Source organism: Pogoniulus pusillus, chromosome 15 (assembly GCF_015220805.1).
Source record: "Pogoniulus pusillus isolate bPogPus1 chromosome 15, bPogPus1.pri, whole genome shotgun sequence".
Classification (NCBI taxonomy): Eukaryota; Metazoa; Chordata; class Aves; order Piciformes; family Lybiidae; genus Pogoniulus; species Pogoniulus pusillus.
In genome coordinates this window covers 12,873,483-12,890,004 of record NC_087278.1, presented here as the reverse complement: position 1 = coordinate 12,890,004, position 16,522 = coordinate 12,873,483, and the positions used below count along the sequence as shown (strand labels likewise).

At 37.1% G+C, this 16,522-nt stretch overlaps 1 protein-coding gene across 2 annotated transcripts in view; it reads left to right on the top strand.

Moving 5' to 3' along the window:
* Positions 1 to 16,522, top strand: part of WASHC4 (WASH complex subunit 4) — a 41,570-nt gene that overhangs the window by 4,435 nt on the left and 20,613 nt on the right. For both annotated transcript variants that reach the window (XM_064155414.1, XM_064155413.1), the window contains exons 3-17: positions 864 to 917; positions 1,042 to 1,107; positions 1,277 to 1,322; positions 3,667 to 3,734; positions 6,494 to 6,576; positions 7,580 to 7,622; positions 8,158 to 8,261; positions 8,868 to 8,988; positions 10,446 to 10,569; positions 10,667 to 10,794; positions 11,470 to 11,630; positions 12,472 to 12,598; positions 13,789 to 13,914; positions 15,163 to 15,270; positions 16,363 to 16,509. In XM_064155414.1, coding sequence (XP_064011484.1) covers positions 864 to 917; positions 1,042 to 1,107; positions 1,277 to 1,322; positions 3,667 to 3,734; positions 6,494 to 6,576; positions 7,580 to 7,622; positions 8,158 to 8,261; positions 8,868 to 8,988; positions 10,446 to 10,569; positions 10,667 to 10,794; positions 11,470 to 11,630; positions 12,472 to 12,598; positions 13,789 to 13,914; positions 15,163 to 15,270; positions 16,363 to 16,509 — 1,506 coding nt within the window. The remainder of the gene's footprint in view (positions 1 to 863; positions 918 to 1,041; positions 1,108 to 1,276; positions 1,323 to 3,666; positions 3,735 to 6,493; positions 6,577 to 7,579; positions 7,623 to 8,157; positions 8,262 to 8,867; positions 8,989 to 10,445; positions 10,570 to 10,666; positions 10,795 to 11,469; positions 11,631 to 12,471; positions 12,599 to 13,788; positions 13,915 to 15,162; positions 15,271 to 16,362; positions 16,510 to 16,522) is intronic.

Sequence of the window (16,522 nt, the reverse complement as noted above, 5' to 3'; positions counted from 1 at the left end):
GCTGGCATTTTTATCTGGGTGTTTGGGTTCCGGAAGAGCTCAGTTGTATTAACTGCAGAGCAAACTATGCATGTATTTATAATTGTCTTTTGATTTAATGGCCCTGGTACAGTATTTTCTGTCCTCCAAGAGGTGGCCGTTTCTTTGGGCATAACCTCTCTTTCTTCTGTAGAACGTAATTTTTTCTCTTCAATGAATTTGCATATACCATTTAAAAGCGCTTTTGTTACAATATGGAATTTATGCTGAAGATGCACTCTCAATCAATCATCTGTCTGAATAAAATTTGAATAAATTATTTGTAGGGTCACTACAGTGCTAAACGTGTATGAACTAGTCAGTATCATAGCTGACTTCAGTAAAAAATGTCAGTCCCTGCATAGAGATATGCATGATGCATCCTGTTTCCTACATTTGAGATTCTTAGTTAATGTCTTAGGTTTCCCAAGCTGTGTTTTTTCTGCATGCTCCATAATAACCAGGCTTTTGCTTTCCAAGTGTTTTTCTAAGTAGATTATTTTAAGCAGTATATGGTATATCAATAGTTGGTTGCCTTTCTGCCTAGAGTGAAAGGAAAGGTGTTTCCATTTAAATGTGAAGAGCAAAGGTTTCCTGCAGTATAGGTTGTTAGTAATGTGCAGTTATTGCTGTCTTATTACTGACCCTATTTGAAACTAAATTGAGGAGGGGGAAAAATGCTTACCTGGTTGGATAAATGCATTTTTAACCAATATTTTCTGAAGTTGTTCATTTGTTGGTTTGAGGTGGTGGTGGTTTTGTTATGGTAGTGGTGGTGGGTTGGTGTGGGTTTGTTTTTTTGTTTTGTTTGGGTTTTAAGTATTATTTATTGTTTTAAATTTTAGCTTTTGCCATATGAACAGTCATCTCTACTGGAGCTCATAAAGACAGAAAACAAAGTAAGTGCTTTATACTTTAAAGAAAAAAAAATAAACCCACAGAATTATTCTAGCTAAAACCAAGCCCTTTAAATGTGAATTAATTTGTAATCTATGTGGGTTTTTTCCCCTTCTTTGAGTCTAGGTTCTAAACAAAGTGATAACTGTGTATGCTGCTCTTTGCTGTGAAATAAAGAAGTTAAAATATGAAGTAAGTTAATCTGTCTTTTATTACTACGTGTGAAGATGTTTGCAAATTGGCTAGCTTATGTATGGAGATATTCTTAAGCAGTAAAGAAACCAAATGTGATATCTAAATTTTGTAGCATGATTACATATATCTTATTTATTAAAAAGATATTTCTTGGTTTTTTTGTTAGGCAGAAACAAAATTTTATAATGGCCTCTTGTTTTATGGAGAAGGAGGTAAGTAGCTCCCTTTATTTTAAAAGCTACAGTTTTGTAGTGTTGCTTCAGGTTATATTAAATGTCACAATAACTAATTTAATAATATAGAAACATGCTTTCTCTCTCTCTCTGACTGATGAACACTGGATTACAGACTTGGAGGTTATAGGGATATATGTTAATGTCATGAGTTACCTTAAGATAACAATGAAATTGATTTAGAGCCCTGTTACCTGCAATAAGCATTGTTACATAACAAGAAGTTTTGTTGCAGCCTTATTTACATGAGAAGTAGTGAGTTTGGGCTGTTGAGGTTGTATTAAAGGTATAACGTACAGCTTATATACTGTGGCAGTTGTTTTTCAAAGTACAGCACCGAAAAGCCATTTTTCATGTGTAAAAGCATCCTAAATGGACTTATTTCCTGATGGGACTAGGTTTTACAGTGATTGTAGTAAAGTGATAAATCTGTTACTTGATTTTAATAAAACAGTGAAACCGTTAATAAGTAATTTGGACCAAGTCCAGCCTACTTCTGTTGTGCAGTGTTCAAGAGAAGTTGTAATGTGTAGCTTTCAAATGCAGGTAATAAAACTTGTACTACTCTTTAGACTGTAACAGGATACAGGAGCATAAGTGATTGTAAGTCAATTCATCTAACAAATTATGAGACCTTGCTTTAGGTGAAAGCCGCTTTTGTGTCTTTGAGTTAAACTGGTAACTCCTATGAAGGACTGGTCTTAAGCTTCCACCTTAAAAAGATGCTAGTCTGGGAATAAGCACAGAGCTTGCTCCTGAGGACTGAATATATTAATTAATTGATTTAAAGACACATCACCTAACTTTTTCTGTTTTAGAAATTTGAGAGAAAGGGAAGGCTTTTTTATAGCAGTCTTCTAAAAGGGCTTTTTAAAAGCTTTTCAAGAGTATTAACCATGGCAGAAGTCCTGGGGAATGTGAAATCCTTGAGCAAGGGACTGCTCATCAGTCTTTTGAGTGCTGTATAGGATGACCGTTGTGGTTCAGTTAAGGAATGTGTAGAAGTGTGAGGTTGGGTTTTTTCTTTGCAAATTCTCACTTCTTATCAGGCATAATTTTAAATATCTTAAAAGAAAGTGATATGCTGCCTAAGTGATGCTAGGAGATCCATGAAAACTTCTCAGTGCCTCTAGCACAAGAGTCAAATTACTGCAGATTAATGTACTACAGCATCTGTTTGTTCCTAGTGGAATGTTATGCAGGGGACACTTGAGAATGAATGAGAAGTCAGGCTTCTGTGGGCCAGGTAGGGATGCAGAAATTGTTCTCCATTTCCGTGTCCTTCCTTGTAGCATCCACTTTGGTAACAGCAAGCTTGCTTGTGTAGAACAGCTGTCAGAGTTACTGGCCCAAGGATGGTTGAAATACCTGCAAATACTGTGCTGGCCTTTTCCTTCTATATAAAGAAACATCCAATTTTTTTCCAGTCCTTTGAGTGCCTAGGTCTAGTCTAGGAACTTTAAGGAAATTAGTTGTATAGTATTACTTGGAACATGCACCAAATATGTAAAGGAGAAGCATGCAATCTGTAGAATCTTGTCCCAGAGATCCATCTTGCAGAAGAATGGAGACTCCTTTAGTCTCTGGTGACAGTTCCAACAGAACCTACTTTATGAAGCAATAGACCTGCATTTCTTATGCAAGGGTAAGCCATTTTTGCTTGGAGTGGCCCTGTAGAAAAATCTCCAGTAGAGCATTAGTCTGTCATCACATTAAGAAGACTGTATTTTGTCAAGTGGTATTGCAACTGCTACAATTTGGCATTGGTGATGTAATTACCATTTTTCATAGTATCCTGTTAGTGTATTTTGTCATACAGGTTATGCTTTGAAGCTATGGTGATGGGTCAGTTCTTTTATGCAGGATGATATGTAGGAAAAAAAATTAATTTCTTGAGGAGATTGCATGCTACACAGCTTTTTCTTCTGATTAATGATGTAGTCTTTTCTTTCAGTAAGTAATTACCAGTCAGTGTTCCTTCCAATAGAAATACCTAGTGTTTTGCAGACTTTTAAACATGGAAACTTACATGAAGTTATATAACATATGTCTTCTAAGAAGTGTGTTTGGTATTCTTTATATGCTTTCAGATTATGGAAATGTTCTTCCTGTTTTGCATCTAGCTTGTAAACAATGTTGTTTTTTTTAATGAGAAAGAAACTTCAGATTAGGAAAGCAAAAGCTTTCAAGGCTCTGTCATTATGCTTATAATAGTGTGCTCCACTTGTATGACAAACAGATAGCTTGGAAGGCAAGCTTTGATGTTAAATGAACAGATATAGCACAGGCTTTTGGAAGTACTCACAAATATTTGTCTTTTTAGCCACAGATTCCAGCATGGTAGAGGGAGATTGCCAAATACAGATGGGAAGATTTGTTTCTTTCTTGCAGGTGAAGTATGTTTTGATTGTTACGACAGCAATTACAATCTTAATTTTACTTGCAAAGCAGATTTAACAGTCTGCAGTATCTGCCTCCATCCTGCTGAAAGGCATCACAGTCATTTGGTACATTATTGTGTTTTGTCTGCAGACCCATCACAACCAGCTAACATATACCACATAGTGCTTTAGATTTATTTGGTTTTTTTTGTACTTGTAAACTCTGGAAGTCTAATGAAGGAAGAAATTGCAGCTTGTGTAATTGTTGCTCAAAGAATTTAGAATTTACTTGAGAATTTCAATAAGGGAAGATAAATTTAAATTGTTTCATTTGGTGGTAAAGTTAAAGGTACCTATGTTGATGGTTTTGATTAGCAAGTTTTAGCTTTTGTTGAACACTGGGAATGGCTTGTTTATTTAAAAATATAGCTTTAGCTGATAGAAAGAAGCAAAATTAAAATATGTATCTGCAAAAAAATTTGCTTGTGCCTCACTCAAATTTTTAGGGAACAACGTTAATTTCCTGTACAGTTTGTCTGTTATCAGGTTCATATGCATGAAAACAGGATCTGTGTTTCTTCTGAATGTTTCCTGTACTCTTGGGTTTCAGTGTACTGTGGATTTTTTTGTCTTTAATATAGCTTAATTTACTGTCCTCTTCCCAAAAGTGTTTCTATTTTTTACAGTATTAGTTGCAGTTAAGTATCTGTTGAAGCAGAAAACTCAAATTTGCTTATATATTTTGGAAGCTTAAAGGTTAATATTCCTGTTGTTGCTGCATGACAGTAGAGTTTTACTGAATTGTAACAGGTTGAATACTATAGGAACTTGTTAGCCTCTTTTACTATGCTCAGGAGTAGTTGATAGAGTATCTTGGTTGGGTTGTTTTCCCTATTTTTCAACGTTTGTCTTATCAGCTTTGTCATTTCCATCTTCTCTCTTCTGTATCCTTCCCAACAGATTTTTGAGACCTTTTAGCAATTCTGAAATGGGGCTACTGTACACTCATGTTTTTTCCACACTTTTTTTCTCCCTGCCAGGATGCCCTGTCCAGGTAGAAGTTGAGAGCAGGGTGATTGTCTGGCTGGATATCTATGTGCATTGCAAATCTACTCTGTAAACAAGTTTATTTGTGGAGTGTATGTTGATATGTCTATTCTTAGGGTAAATACTACACAAAAATACAGTAGTACTGTCTGTGAGCCCACTTTGTATGTGTGCTATGATGACTTTCTGATTGCTGAGCAACTTTGGAAAGAAGGGTGATGCAGGATGTTGCCCCAAAGGGAAGGTTACTGTGCTAATGTGTGTATTGCTTTGGGTAAGGCTGTAAAGGAAACATACTCCTTACTGGTTTTGCTCTTTTTCAATTATTGTATTCCCATAAATCCACTCAGCAGAAGTCTATTTCCATAGAATGGGAAATGCATCTGTAGTCAATGCTATAAGCATATCCTCAAGGGCAGTGTGAAAATATGAATGAAGATGCCAAACGAGGTGAAATGTTGCTTTCATACAGCTAATATCCACCTACCAGCTTTTTGGCTCTTCTGAGCTCAGGACTTCTCAGTTAACTAGATGTAATCACCTCAAATTTGCTATGTCAAAACATGAAAAAATAATAATTAAACTAGCATTTCATGGCTTTATTTAGGTACTCGTGATCCTGCAGAAGACAGTGTAGTTGAACTCTGTGTTATGTAGGTGCCAATGTGCATCTGCTGTTAATTGGACTGTTTCCTGGAAGCTTTAAAATGGCAGCTGATGCCCTTTCCCCAGGAAACATGATTTCAGTCACTTATTAATCCATTTCTCTGGAACTTGTTGGCTTATCTCAGCTGCATTTGTTAAGTGCAATTACATCTTACAGTGGTATTGCTCTATGTTTTGGCAAAACTGGTAACTAATAGAAGACAGATGTCTAAATAAAATCTATTTTTGATGGGGAGGAAGCCGGAATTCAGTTGTTAGCCAAGACAGTCTTCTGGCAGGAGCAGCAGGCTGGCTGGTTAGCCAGTGTGAGCTGTCTGTGTGCTGACTGCCTGGACTCATTGCATGCTGACTTTTCCCTGGTGCATTAATGGGTAAACATTACTGCAGTTAAGGGAAACTCAATCATTTATCTTGTTGCTGAAGGAATGCCTTGTTAAAATAGAAGCTATGATAGTCCTTTGCGTGGTTAGAGTTGATCTTCTTGCTCAGTTTTATTTAACTGAGCTCAAGTTCTGCTTTAGTGAAGCCAACCTCTCCAAGATAGTCTCATTTCTTTGAAAGCAGTATTTTGTGTTTTAGCACTCTTACAGTAGGTACAGGCTTCTGTGTTGATTTCAAATTCAAGTTTGGCTGTCACCAGCTCCCAGAGTATGACTCTTGAAACTGAGAGGGAAGTGCAGCCTTTGCTATCACGGATTTTGTCTCTGAAAGTACTTGGAGGCTATTGTAAAGTCACTTTGTACTGCCTTTGATAAATTGAACTAATAGATGATCTTAGAGGTCTTTTCCAACCTGGTTAATTCTGTGATTCTGTAATAAATAGCCCAAGCTGTACCAGAAGCTCACGTTCAGTGGCTTCTTAGCTTAGTCCTAGTTCTTTATTCTGAGCATTGGTATGTTGTTTTCCATCCTGCTGTCCACTGCCTTGCATTAACAATGCAGGTGGAGCTTGGGCTGAAAGTTCATTGGTTCCTGTTCAGTGTTTTGAATGTAATGACATCTTGTGTATGAGGAGGCTCTACAAACGCATATGCATTTTATTTTCTTGCATTTCAGGAGCTGTCCTGTTTTGTTACCCGGTGTTATGAAGTGGTGGTAAATGTAGTGCATCAGTTGGCTGTTCTCTACACCAGCAACAAGTAATTATTTCTGGAAGTGCTATATTGTTTTTTATGTAGTTAACCAAATGTCTAAAATATGGATGTTCTGCCTAAGGCATGGTAATTTTTGTGGTATTGCTCTCCAGAGATAAGGAGAGTGCTCTGCTCTGCAAGTTTGGTCTTCATAAGCTAGTATGGAAGTGGGTTTGTTTTCTTTTTTGAAAAGACAGTGCTTTATGTAGTGACATGGAAGAATTTAATATTTTCATTATTTTTTGATAGAATTGATGTTTCAGGGTGTTTATGACCCAAGAGATAAATTACACTTTTGTCCTTGTTCTGTTTGAAAGATTTCTTCTGTTGATTGATTCAGTGCATACCAGTAGTTTCAGAAGGTTATAAAATAAGGTCACTTCCACAGTCTGTTTTAAATACATAAATAGAAGTATATATTCCTCAGAGAACAGCCATGGTTTTAACCTGAAGTTGAGCTTATTTAGGGCTGTTGTGTTTAGCTACTTGGAAAAGTTTGAGGAGAGTTTAGCTCTGAATAGACCTGCATGACTTTTGCTCATTCCCCACCCCAAGTAGGATAGCATAATTTTTCTTAGTTCCATTTGTTTTAATTTATGCTACAGCACAAGGTAGACCTTCTGTGTGATGCTGGATGTACAGCTTGGACATGACTTGATTTAAATATGTGAAGTGACTTTGTACTTCTGGGCCACAAGGATGTTCCATATCGAGACTGTTTGCTCTTAGTGTAGCTGAGTTGGAACTGTCAATACATGCATGAAATGCAGTCAGTGGTTTGAACCAGTTAGATGCTGTACATTTTAAAATGCAATCTTAGATTTAGTAACAGCACACAGATTTCACAAAGCATATATTTCTAATCAAATGTTTGTGTTCTGTTTTCTGAAGTTACTATGTTAATGAAGAAAAATATATCCCAAGAAACAGAGCTCAGCATGATACAGAATTGATAAGTATCTTCTGTACTAAGGATTAAAAGGTACTAAAGTATTTATTTTATTTACAGGACTGCACCTAAAATTATAGAGACATCTGGAGTTCACTTTCAGGTAGGAATGGTTTGGAACCCTTTACTTATGTTCATACATGTATGTGTTGATAATTAATCCAGAGAAATCAGCAAGAAAGTGAGTTTCAAGTACAACTTTCAAGCTGGAATATGCTTGGGTTGGTTTTGTTATTTGCCTTTTTCTGTACTTTGTGTGGAAAGAAGTAGTATATCCATTTCTGTCATAGTCTAGCTTTTTGAGCTGAAAAGTGTTTGCATGCTCCCTCACTGTGTGCAATATGTGCTTTTGTGTGCAGTATATGTTTTTTTGCACGTAGACAGTTTTAAAAATCCTACTTTTGGCGTTGAAATAAATGAGTGATCTTAAGGCAGGGCCTGCAAGCAAACTAATGTTTCTTGTGTCACTACAAGAATTACTACATCTTTAAGTTACCAAACCAAGAAATCTCCAATTTATTCTGTAGCTGATGCCCTGCTGGCTGATAATATACTGAAAGGAACTTTAATTAACATTGTATATGCCACTTATGACTGCAATAATCTATTAAAAATACTTTTTTTTTTCTTTTAAACAGGCTATGTATGAGCATTTGGGAGAGTTGCTCATGGTCTTAATAACTCTGGATGAAATAATTGACAATCATGCCACTCTGAGAGATCACTGGACCATGTATAAGAGGTGTGTCTCTGAAGGTGTGAAAAACACTTCCACAACATAAAAGGTGCATGTATCTTTATTCCAAGACCGTCAGTGTGGGAACATGGATTGTAGTAGCTCCAAGAGTTTTCCATTCATCTCAATGAAGAGCAGGGCTGAGCTCCCACTGTGTCCTTCTAATAGCACCAGTAAGTTTTTAAGGTGCTGAATGTTACATTTACAGTACATGGTAAGCATCTTGACAAACAGCAGTAAATAGTGAGGTTTAAAATGTGCTTAGTAACAAATCTGGTTTGTATGGAACTCACCTAAGACTCTCTGTCCATTTTGATTATGGGAATGAGCATACAGGTTTAAGCAGGGTCGACAATTATGAAGGTAGTTAAATTGGAATAATTGTTTCATTGAAAACATAAATAAGTGAGAGTTAATGAAATGCAAATGGCTTAAAAAGATCTAGTGGGTTTTGTTGTGGGTTTGGTGGAGTTTTTTTGTGTGCCTTTTTATTTTTAAATGTGCACAGACGCAGGCAATTAAAGCCTATTATCAAAATAGTACAGGGCATGGTGGAACTGTTTGCATGTTTTGTATTGTATATGTGTGTTCCATGTACATAACTCCTTACAGGCTGCTCAAATCAGTCCATCACAACCCTTCTAAGTTTGGGATTCAAGAAGATAAACTGAAGCCATTTGAAAAGCTGCTTTTAAAACTGGAATGCCAGCTCCTTGATGGAATGATATTTCAGGTAATGAAATCTATTTTCCCCAGTATGACAAAAGAAACTAAAGTGACACTTTTTAGAATGGTTGGTTTGTTTTTATTTATTGATTGTATTGGTTTGTATTTATTTATTGATGTGTGAATTTGGCTCTTGTATCTGTGCATGAGGCCTGGGGGGCAGGCGGGGAGAGAAAAAGGCTCTATTGTAAGATCCTTCCTTTGCTCTTCTCATGCACTAGAACTGTGCCAGGCTTTGAATGGTGGCAGTTAATGCTTACTATTTTACAGACAGCTTGGCATTAAGACTGTATTATCAGGGAGTCTGTTTTTCACCAAATATTTCAGTAGTGGGCAGACCTATATATCATATGTCCACTTTTATTTTAGCTGGAAGTTTGTTGCCTCGGTAAAATATTCAAAATACATTGTGACCTGTTGCTAGCAATGAGAAAAAAATATACAGCATGTGAAATGGATAGCTGTTTTTAGGTACCACTTCAGTCATGTATATATCCCAGAAAGATGCAAGTGTACAGGCAGGTGAGAAGGATTATTACTTTTTGAATACAGTTAAGTGTGTTCATACAAGAAGCCACCTGTTTTTAGAGAAGTGCATACTTGAGACAGTGAAATCAGATTTTGTGATACTGTGCAGAGGATAGCATTGCTGAATCTGATTACAGCAGAGTCAGTTAACAGGACTTGCACAGTTCTTACTGTTACATTTTAAATGGCACAGAGAAGAAGATTTGGTCTGTAAAAGCCTCCAAAGGCAGAATTGTAGATCTATAATTAAGCAAAATTTAGCTTATTCTTACAAAGTGCATTGATACCAGCTATCTATTTAATCTTGCATTTCTCTCATGATGGTTGCATTAGTACAAAAACTTTTATGTGCAGGATTTGTCAGTAGGATTTGTCTGATGTTCATCCTGGAAGCTCCCCTTCCTGATAAAAATGCATGGAAAATATTCTTAAGTACAATTCTATTAAACTTTAGTGGTATCATTAGAAAATATGAAGTGGCTCTACTTTATTTTTTGTTACTATTGTGTGAGTTTTGTGGAAATTTCTTAGACCACCATTAGCGGTCTGAGGTTTTGCACTACAAGTTCATGAAACTCATCCTGCAAGGGACATGCACAATAATTTTGTTTAGTTAATACTTATTAATGTTATCTAATAGTGCAAATACATAACCAATTTATTATCACTCACACACAAAGTTGGTTTCTTTAAAAATTCCCATTAACAGAAGTATGAAGTAAATAATGATGTTAAATATTAGCTATAAAAGAGGTTTTTAATGTTCTCTGTTATAATAATTTAAGCCTAGTTAAAACTCTGCATGTTGTGAAGTTTAACTTCGTGTTAAATCAGCATGCACTTGAAGTGTTCTACCCTTGGGGAATCATTATTTCAAGGTCCAAAATTTATGGCATTTTCATTATGATTTTTTCCTTTCTTTTTTTTTTTGCTCAGGCCTGTATAGAGCAACAGTTTGATTCTGTAAATGGTGGAGTTTCAGTGTCGAAGAACAGCACATTTGCCGAGGAGTTTGCTCATACTCTTCGCACAGCCTTCGCAAGTGTTGAAGCCAAGCTCGGTAATACATTCTCAAGCTTCTCCTGCCAGCTTCACTGCTTCAAAATATTTGTATTGTATGTGTGGTAGCAGACTTCAAAAAAAGTGTATTTCTGCAGGTGAACCTTCAGAAATTGACCAGAGAGATAAGTATGTGGGCATCTGTGGCCTCTTTGTACTGCATTTTCAGATTTTTCGGACCATAGACAAGAAATTTTACAAGTCGTTGCTGGATGTCTGTAAAAAGGTGAGCACTTCATTCTTCTGTCAATAGTTAAGAGGAGAAAAAGAGCCTTTGGTAGTGAATTAGATAATATGCTTGGTTACATAGCATAGCACAGACTTGGAAAAAACCTCACGTAATTTACTAAAACCAATCCAAAGACAGAATTAAGATTTTTCTACTTTGTATCATTTCTGCCTAAGCCCTTTTTTCCTTTAAAGAAGGTCTAAACCCTGTACAATCACATAGCAGCATGGTAAAATAACTTGAAATTACCATTAAAAGATTTCTTCTCAAGATTAATGTGGCAGTGAGGGAAAAAATTATTTGAAATCTGGGTATGACTAACTGCTGTGGATTTTGACCTTGGTTGTAAACATGCATTGTGAAAGACATCTTAAGTCCAAAGGTGACTGGGGCTTTTTCATACCAGGTGGTGTTAAAAAATTACTATATTCCCTAATACTGTTGAGAATCACTAAGAGTGGTAATAACTGCCTGTGGTGTCCTTAGTAGACTTATAGGGGAGAAACCTTTTCTAACACAAACATAATACTTTGTAGAAACTAGTTATGCAGAAAAACTGAATTGTGTAATGTTTCAGAAGAGACATGCATGGTTGCACAGTACTTGCAGTTACTTGTGTTAGTTGCTCTTTTGTAGTGTTTTCCTCCTTTTTCTTTATTATTTTTCCCCCAGGTACCAGCCATCACATTAACCGCAAACATTGTCTGGTTTGCTGACAACTTTCTGATTCAGAAGATACCAGCTGCTGCCAAACTTCTGGACAAAAAAAGTATTCATACAGTTAAAACACAAAGGGAGAATTTTCTACAGCAGAAGGCACAGTCACTTACCAAGTATGCTTCCTAAATAATGCTTCATAATGCTGTTTGGCAAGTAGTTTATAAATGCATGGATTTCTTCGTGCAGTATACTTGTGTGTTGTGTAGCGTTGCTCACTGCTGCTGGTCAACTTTTCCACTTCACTGCAGCAATATATGTGCTAGTGTTGCTGAGTGATGATTGTATTTAAACATTTAATAACAACTGGTGCAACCCAAGCAGAATAATTTCTGGAGAATTATGTTAAGTGCAGTTAAGTCTGACATTGTTGTGATGACAAGTTGTATTTGTATGTGTCTCAGCCATTGGAATGGGCTGCCCAGGGAGATGATTGAATCACCAGCCCTGGATATGTTTGAAAGTATTTTGGATGTGGTGCTTGAGGTAACGGTTTAGGGTGAACCTTGTAGAGTAGTGTTTTCAGTTGGGCTTGGTGATCCTAAGGCTCTTTTCCAACCTGAAAGTTTCTGTGGTTCTGATACATAATAAAAGGCGAATGTGGAAGAAAAAAAAGTAACCTCAGCATATGACTCCTTTTCTAGTGTTTAAAAGCATTTTCTAGCAGTTTTATTTACTGCTTTAATTTGAAGCGTAATGTATGTACCACTCAAAGGACTGTTTGTTTTCATGAAACCTGATTTTGACTCTCTAAACAGATGTAATTGTCAGAGTAATTAATCCTTACCTATAGAGAATTAAAATGTAAATGAATACGTGGTTATGATACTTTTGGGAAGAGAGGCTTGTAATTTGGGGGGCCTGAAGATGCAAGAACTTTAGCTGTGGAAAGAGAAAAGAAAATCCTCCATACTCTTGTTATTTGAAGTGAGCAACATTCTTTGTTTCTTTCTCCAGAGATATGCAGTCATATTATGTTTTTGTGAGCTCATGGATGACAAAAATGGAATCTATCTTGTCAAAGGAGCAACGCATGGATAAGTTTGCTGAAGATCTTTCTAACCGCTGCAATGTCTTCATCCAGGTGTGCCATCTTTTAATGTGGTGATGCAGCAAATCATGCAGAAAACTGGTGTTTTGATGCAAGTTCTTGAACCTAAAAAGAAATCACAGAAGTTCTGTGATCATCGGTGTGTTATTTTGCAATGTGGGAATTCTTCTAAAACTTTAAATGTCCAGTAGCTGCTCTTGTAAGTAAACCTGTGAAAGGTCTTTCTCTGAGGCATGTGGGGAAAGAGAATCTGACTAAATATTCACTGGCTAAAATTTTGACTGTTTCTCCTTTCCTCTCTAGAAAAAGTTTTTGTTTTCCATTTGAATTAGTCGGGAGGTACATTAAGGTGGATTGAGCCAGTGTCTAATTTAGTTTGATTTAGCACAGTACATACCTCCAGTAAAGGTTTATTTGTTGTTTCATTGTGCTTTGCCTAGTGATGATACTTTGTTAGAATCTTACTGCGTTCCGAGACAGCTGGTTTTCTTTTGGCCTACTAACAGCATGTAGTCTTAATGTAAGATGCATTTATTTCTGAAGTTATTTTTTGCTAGTTTTTTAGATCTGTTTATCTGTCTGACAGAAATCTGATGAGAACAGGTGTGTGATGAAAGCATGATCCTGAATCTTCCATGCCTAAAGACATACATGTACTAGCATCTGTGGTTTGCTATAACACTCACTGGATTTCCCTACATTCTTCTTTTATTGTTACTACTATTCCTTTGAAATAAATTGATTAGTATTTTTTTCATGCTGTATGTAAGTGGTACTGTATTTAAAAGCTTAGCTTACAGTGTTTTAGAATCAGTTACTTTATTGTGAGACAATGTGTGGATATGCTCAGTGTATTTATTCCACAGAGTATTGAAATTTTAGATTGCTTTTGTGATAGGTTGTCCTTTTAGGGATGGGAGGTCTGTAGTGGGTCAATTTACAGTAGGTCTGAAATTATTAGACCTCTGAGACTGTGTAAATAATTCACTGACCTATGTTTAATTTTAATGGCTCTAGAAGAGGTTAATGATCAGATGATTTAAGGACTCATAGGCAGTTACGTAATGTCTGCCCAATGAAAGGGTCTCATTCAGCTTTGGGATCCCAGGCTTGCTTATTAGGTTGAGGCGTACATTCTCCAGTGTGAAGAGGTAAAAGTTAGCTGTCTGTCACTTTTGAAAGAAAACATGTTGTGAAAATGTTCTTTATTCTTCTATTTTTAGGGCTTTCTTTATGCGTACAGTCTTAGCACCATCATTAAAACTACAATGAATCTCTACATGTCAATGCAAAAACCTATGACCAAAACCTCAGTGAAAGCTCTGTGCAGGCTTGTGGAACTTCTGAAGGTAGGTCACTGGATGAAAACTGTTTATTTCATACAGGCCTTTAGAGAGAGCATCGATCAAATGTCATATATTAAAAACCACACACAAATCCCTCAGATAGTGTGGATGGCTTCTTATTCAAGACTGGGTTTAATTAGAGGAGATTTGGGAGGCTAGAAAAGATTTGTATGCAACTTCTAACTATATTCCTTAGTTGATGCCATGGAACACCATTGAGGGTTCCTGTTCTCAAGCAGGTCCACCTAAAGCTACTTGCCCAGGACTGTGTCCAGATTAGTTCTGAGTATCTCCAAGGATGGAGAAAGCATGGGCCTCTCTGGGCAACCAACCTGTGCCAGTGTTTGGTCACTTTCACATGTTCATAGGGAACCTCAGTTTGTGCCTGTTGCCTCTTGTCTTGTCACTGGGCGTCTCTGTCTTCTTTGCATCTTCCCTTCAGCTATTTGTGTTGGTAAGATTGTCTTCACCAAGCTTTCTCATCTCCAAACTGAACAGTCCCAGCTCTCTTAGCCTTCTCCATATTGTGAAATGCTTCAGTCCTCTAATTTATCTCCATGGCCCTTGGCTGAGTTGTCTTCAGTATGTTCATGTCTGTTTTGTACTGAGGAGCCCAAAACCGAACACAATACTCTGCAAGTGTGGCCTTACCAGCGCTAGCAGAGGGGATATGAAGGATCATCTGCCTCAACCTGCTGGCACCTGCTTCCTCTAATGCAGCCCAGGATATACCTTTAGCTTTCTTTGCAGCAAGGGCACACTGCTGGCTCATGTTCAACTTGGTGTCCCCCAGGACCTCCTCTGCTTTTTATCTGCTAGGCTGAATAACTCCTAGTATATTGGTGTATGAGGTTGTTCCTCCCCAGGTGCAGGACTTCACACTTCTGGTACTTTTTTCAAAAGGAAAATAGTCTCTTTTGATAGAGCTTCAGAAAGCAGTGATGAACAGAAGGGAATTATTTTAAAAACAACAAGAAAAACTAACCAATAACAATGAAACAGAAGCAAAACAGACAGATGAAAACTCGCCACAAGCAGACCACAACAAAACATCAGTCCTGAAACTCTTCTTATGGTCCTGAATGATTTTTCTCAGATTTGTAAGCGTTAATTGCAACTGCTTCTAACAGTACATCACAAAGTGGAAAGAGTCTGTATTTGCAGTGTGGATGAGTCAGCAGCATAAAGCCAAATGTTAAAGGCAACAGTTTCAATAACTATGATCTGCTGTGTTTTGGGATTTGACTCCAGGCAATAGAACACATGTTTTATCGAAGAAGTATGGTTGTGGCAGATTCTGTGACACACATCTCTCAGCATCTGCAGTATCAGGCTCTTCATTCTATCTCTGTAGCCAAGGTATGTAATCCAAGTTGTAATAATTAATCTGACTAGATTTGGTTTGGTTTTGGGTTGCTTTTTAAATCTTGATTTTAAATTATTTTTCTTCCTTTTGCAAAATCTGTAGCATAGTGCTCTATCATGTTCAGCAGGCATATAAGCTTTCCAGTAGTTCAGAGCTTTACATTGGAAACTGTAAAGCATAGACAGTTATCTGTTATTGACCAAGAGTGATTCCTCTCTTCCTATAAACTGCTGCATCCCTTATGATGGTCCTCTTCTGTTCTTTTCACTCTTCTACTGATTTTCACAAACCAATCTTTTCTTTCCTCTTACCTTCCACACTGGACTTCTGCTTTTGCTTTATTAAACTGCTCTTATCTTGACTTGTGGACCTCTTGGTATATTTTTTTCTCTCTCCTCTGTCTTTCTGAAAAAGGGAGTGATAGAGCATCTTTGGCAGACATTTAGCCCCCAGCCAAGGCCAAACACCATAATCACGTTCAGTAGCAGAATTACAAAGGATGTGTACTGTTGATCTCAGCTATTAAATTTTCCTTTTATTTGGCTGTAATCTCAATTTCTGTGTCTGACATTGTCATATCATCTAGCATAAGCCAAAACTTAAACAAAAGTTATACTTCTAAAAACTGGAGGGATGTGTACACCCCTTTCTGATTAAATTAGAATTTGTAGAAAATTGCAGGTTTTGTTGTTACCAAGTTTGTGTCTCACTCTTAGCTGTAAACTGAATTTTGTTACCAACAGCAGGGAGTCACTGATTTTAAAAAGTAATTTAAATTTCAAATTGCATGTGTCTTGGGACTAAAATTGGCATACAGTCGCGTGCCAGGTGCATAGTATTTGTGTATTCTGCTTGCCTTGACCCATGTTCATGCTGAACTGCAGGTATTCCAGCTGTAAGAACAGGCAATAGCACAGGATTGACAGTGAGTGAATTTGGATTCGTTTAGCTCTGTTGACAAAACTGTTTGTAGAAATGCTCAGTGTATGACAAGTCTGTTAGCTTTGAAAGGAAAAGGCAAGCTGTTACTTTGGAGCCTAGGTAACTTTTCTCTGATTTAGTTTTTTTGTCCTTCTGTCAACAAGAAAAGAGTAATTTCTGATAAAAAGTACAGTGAACAACGCCTGGATGTCCTCTCTGCTTTGGTGCTGGCTGAGAACACCCTCAATGGGCCGAGTACAAAACAGCGGCGACTAATCGTTTCCCTTGCACTAAGTGTGGGAACACAAATGGTGAGTGCTGTGG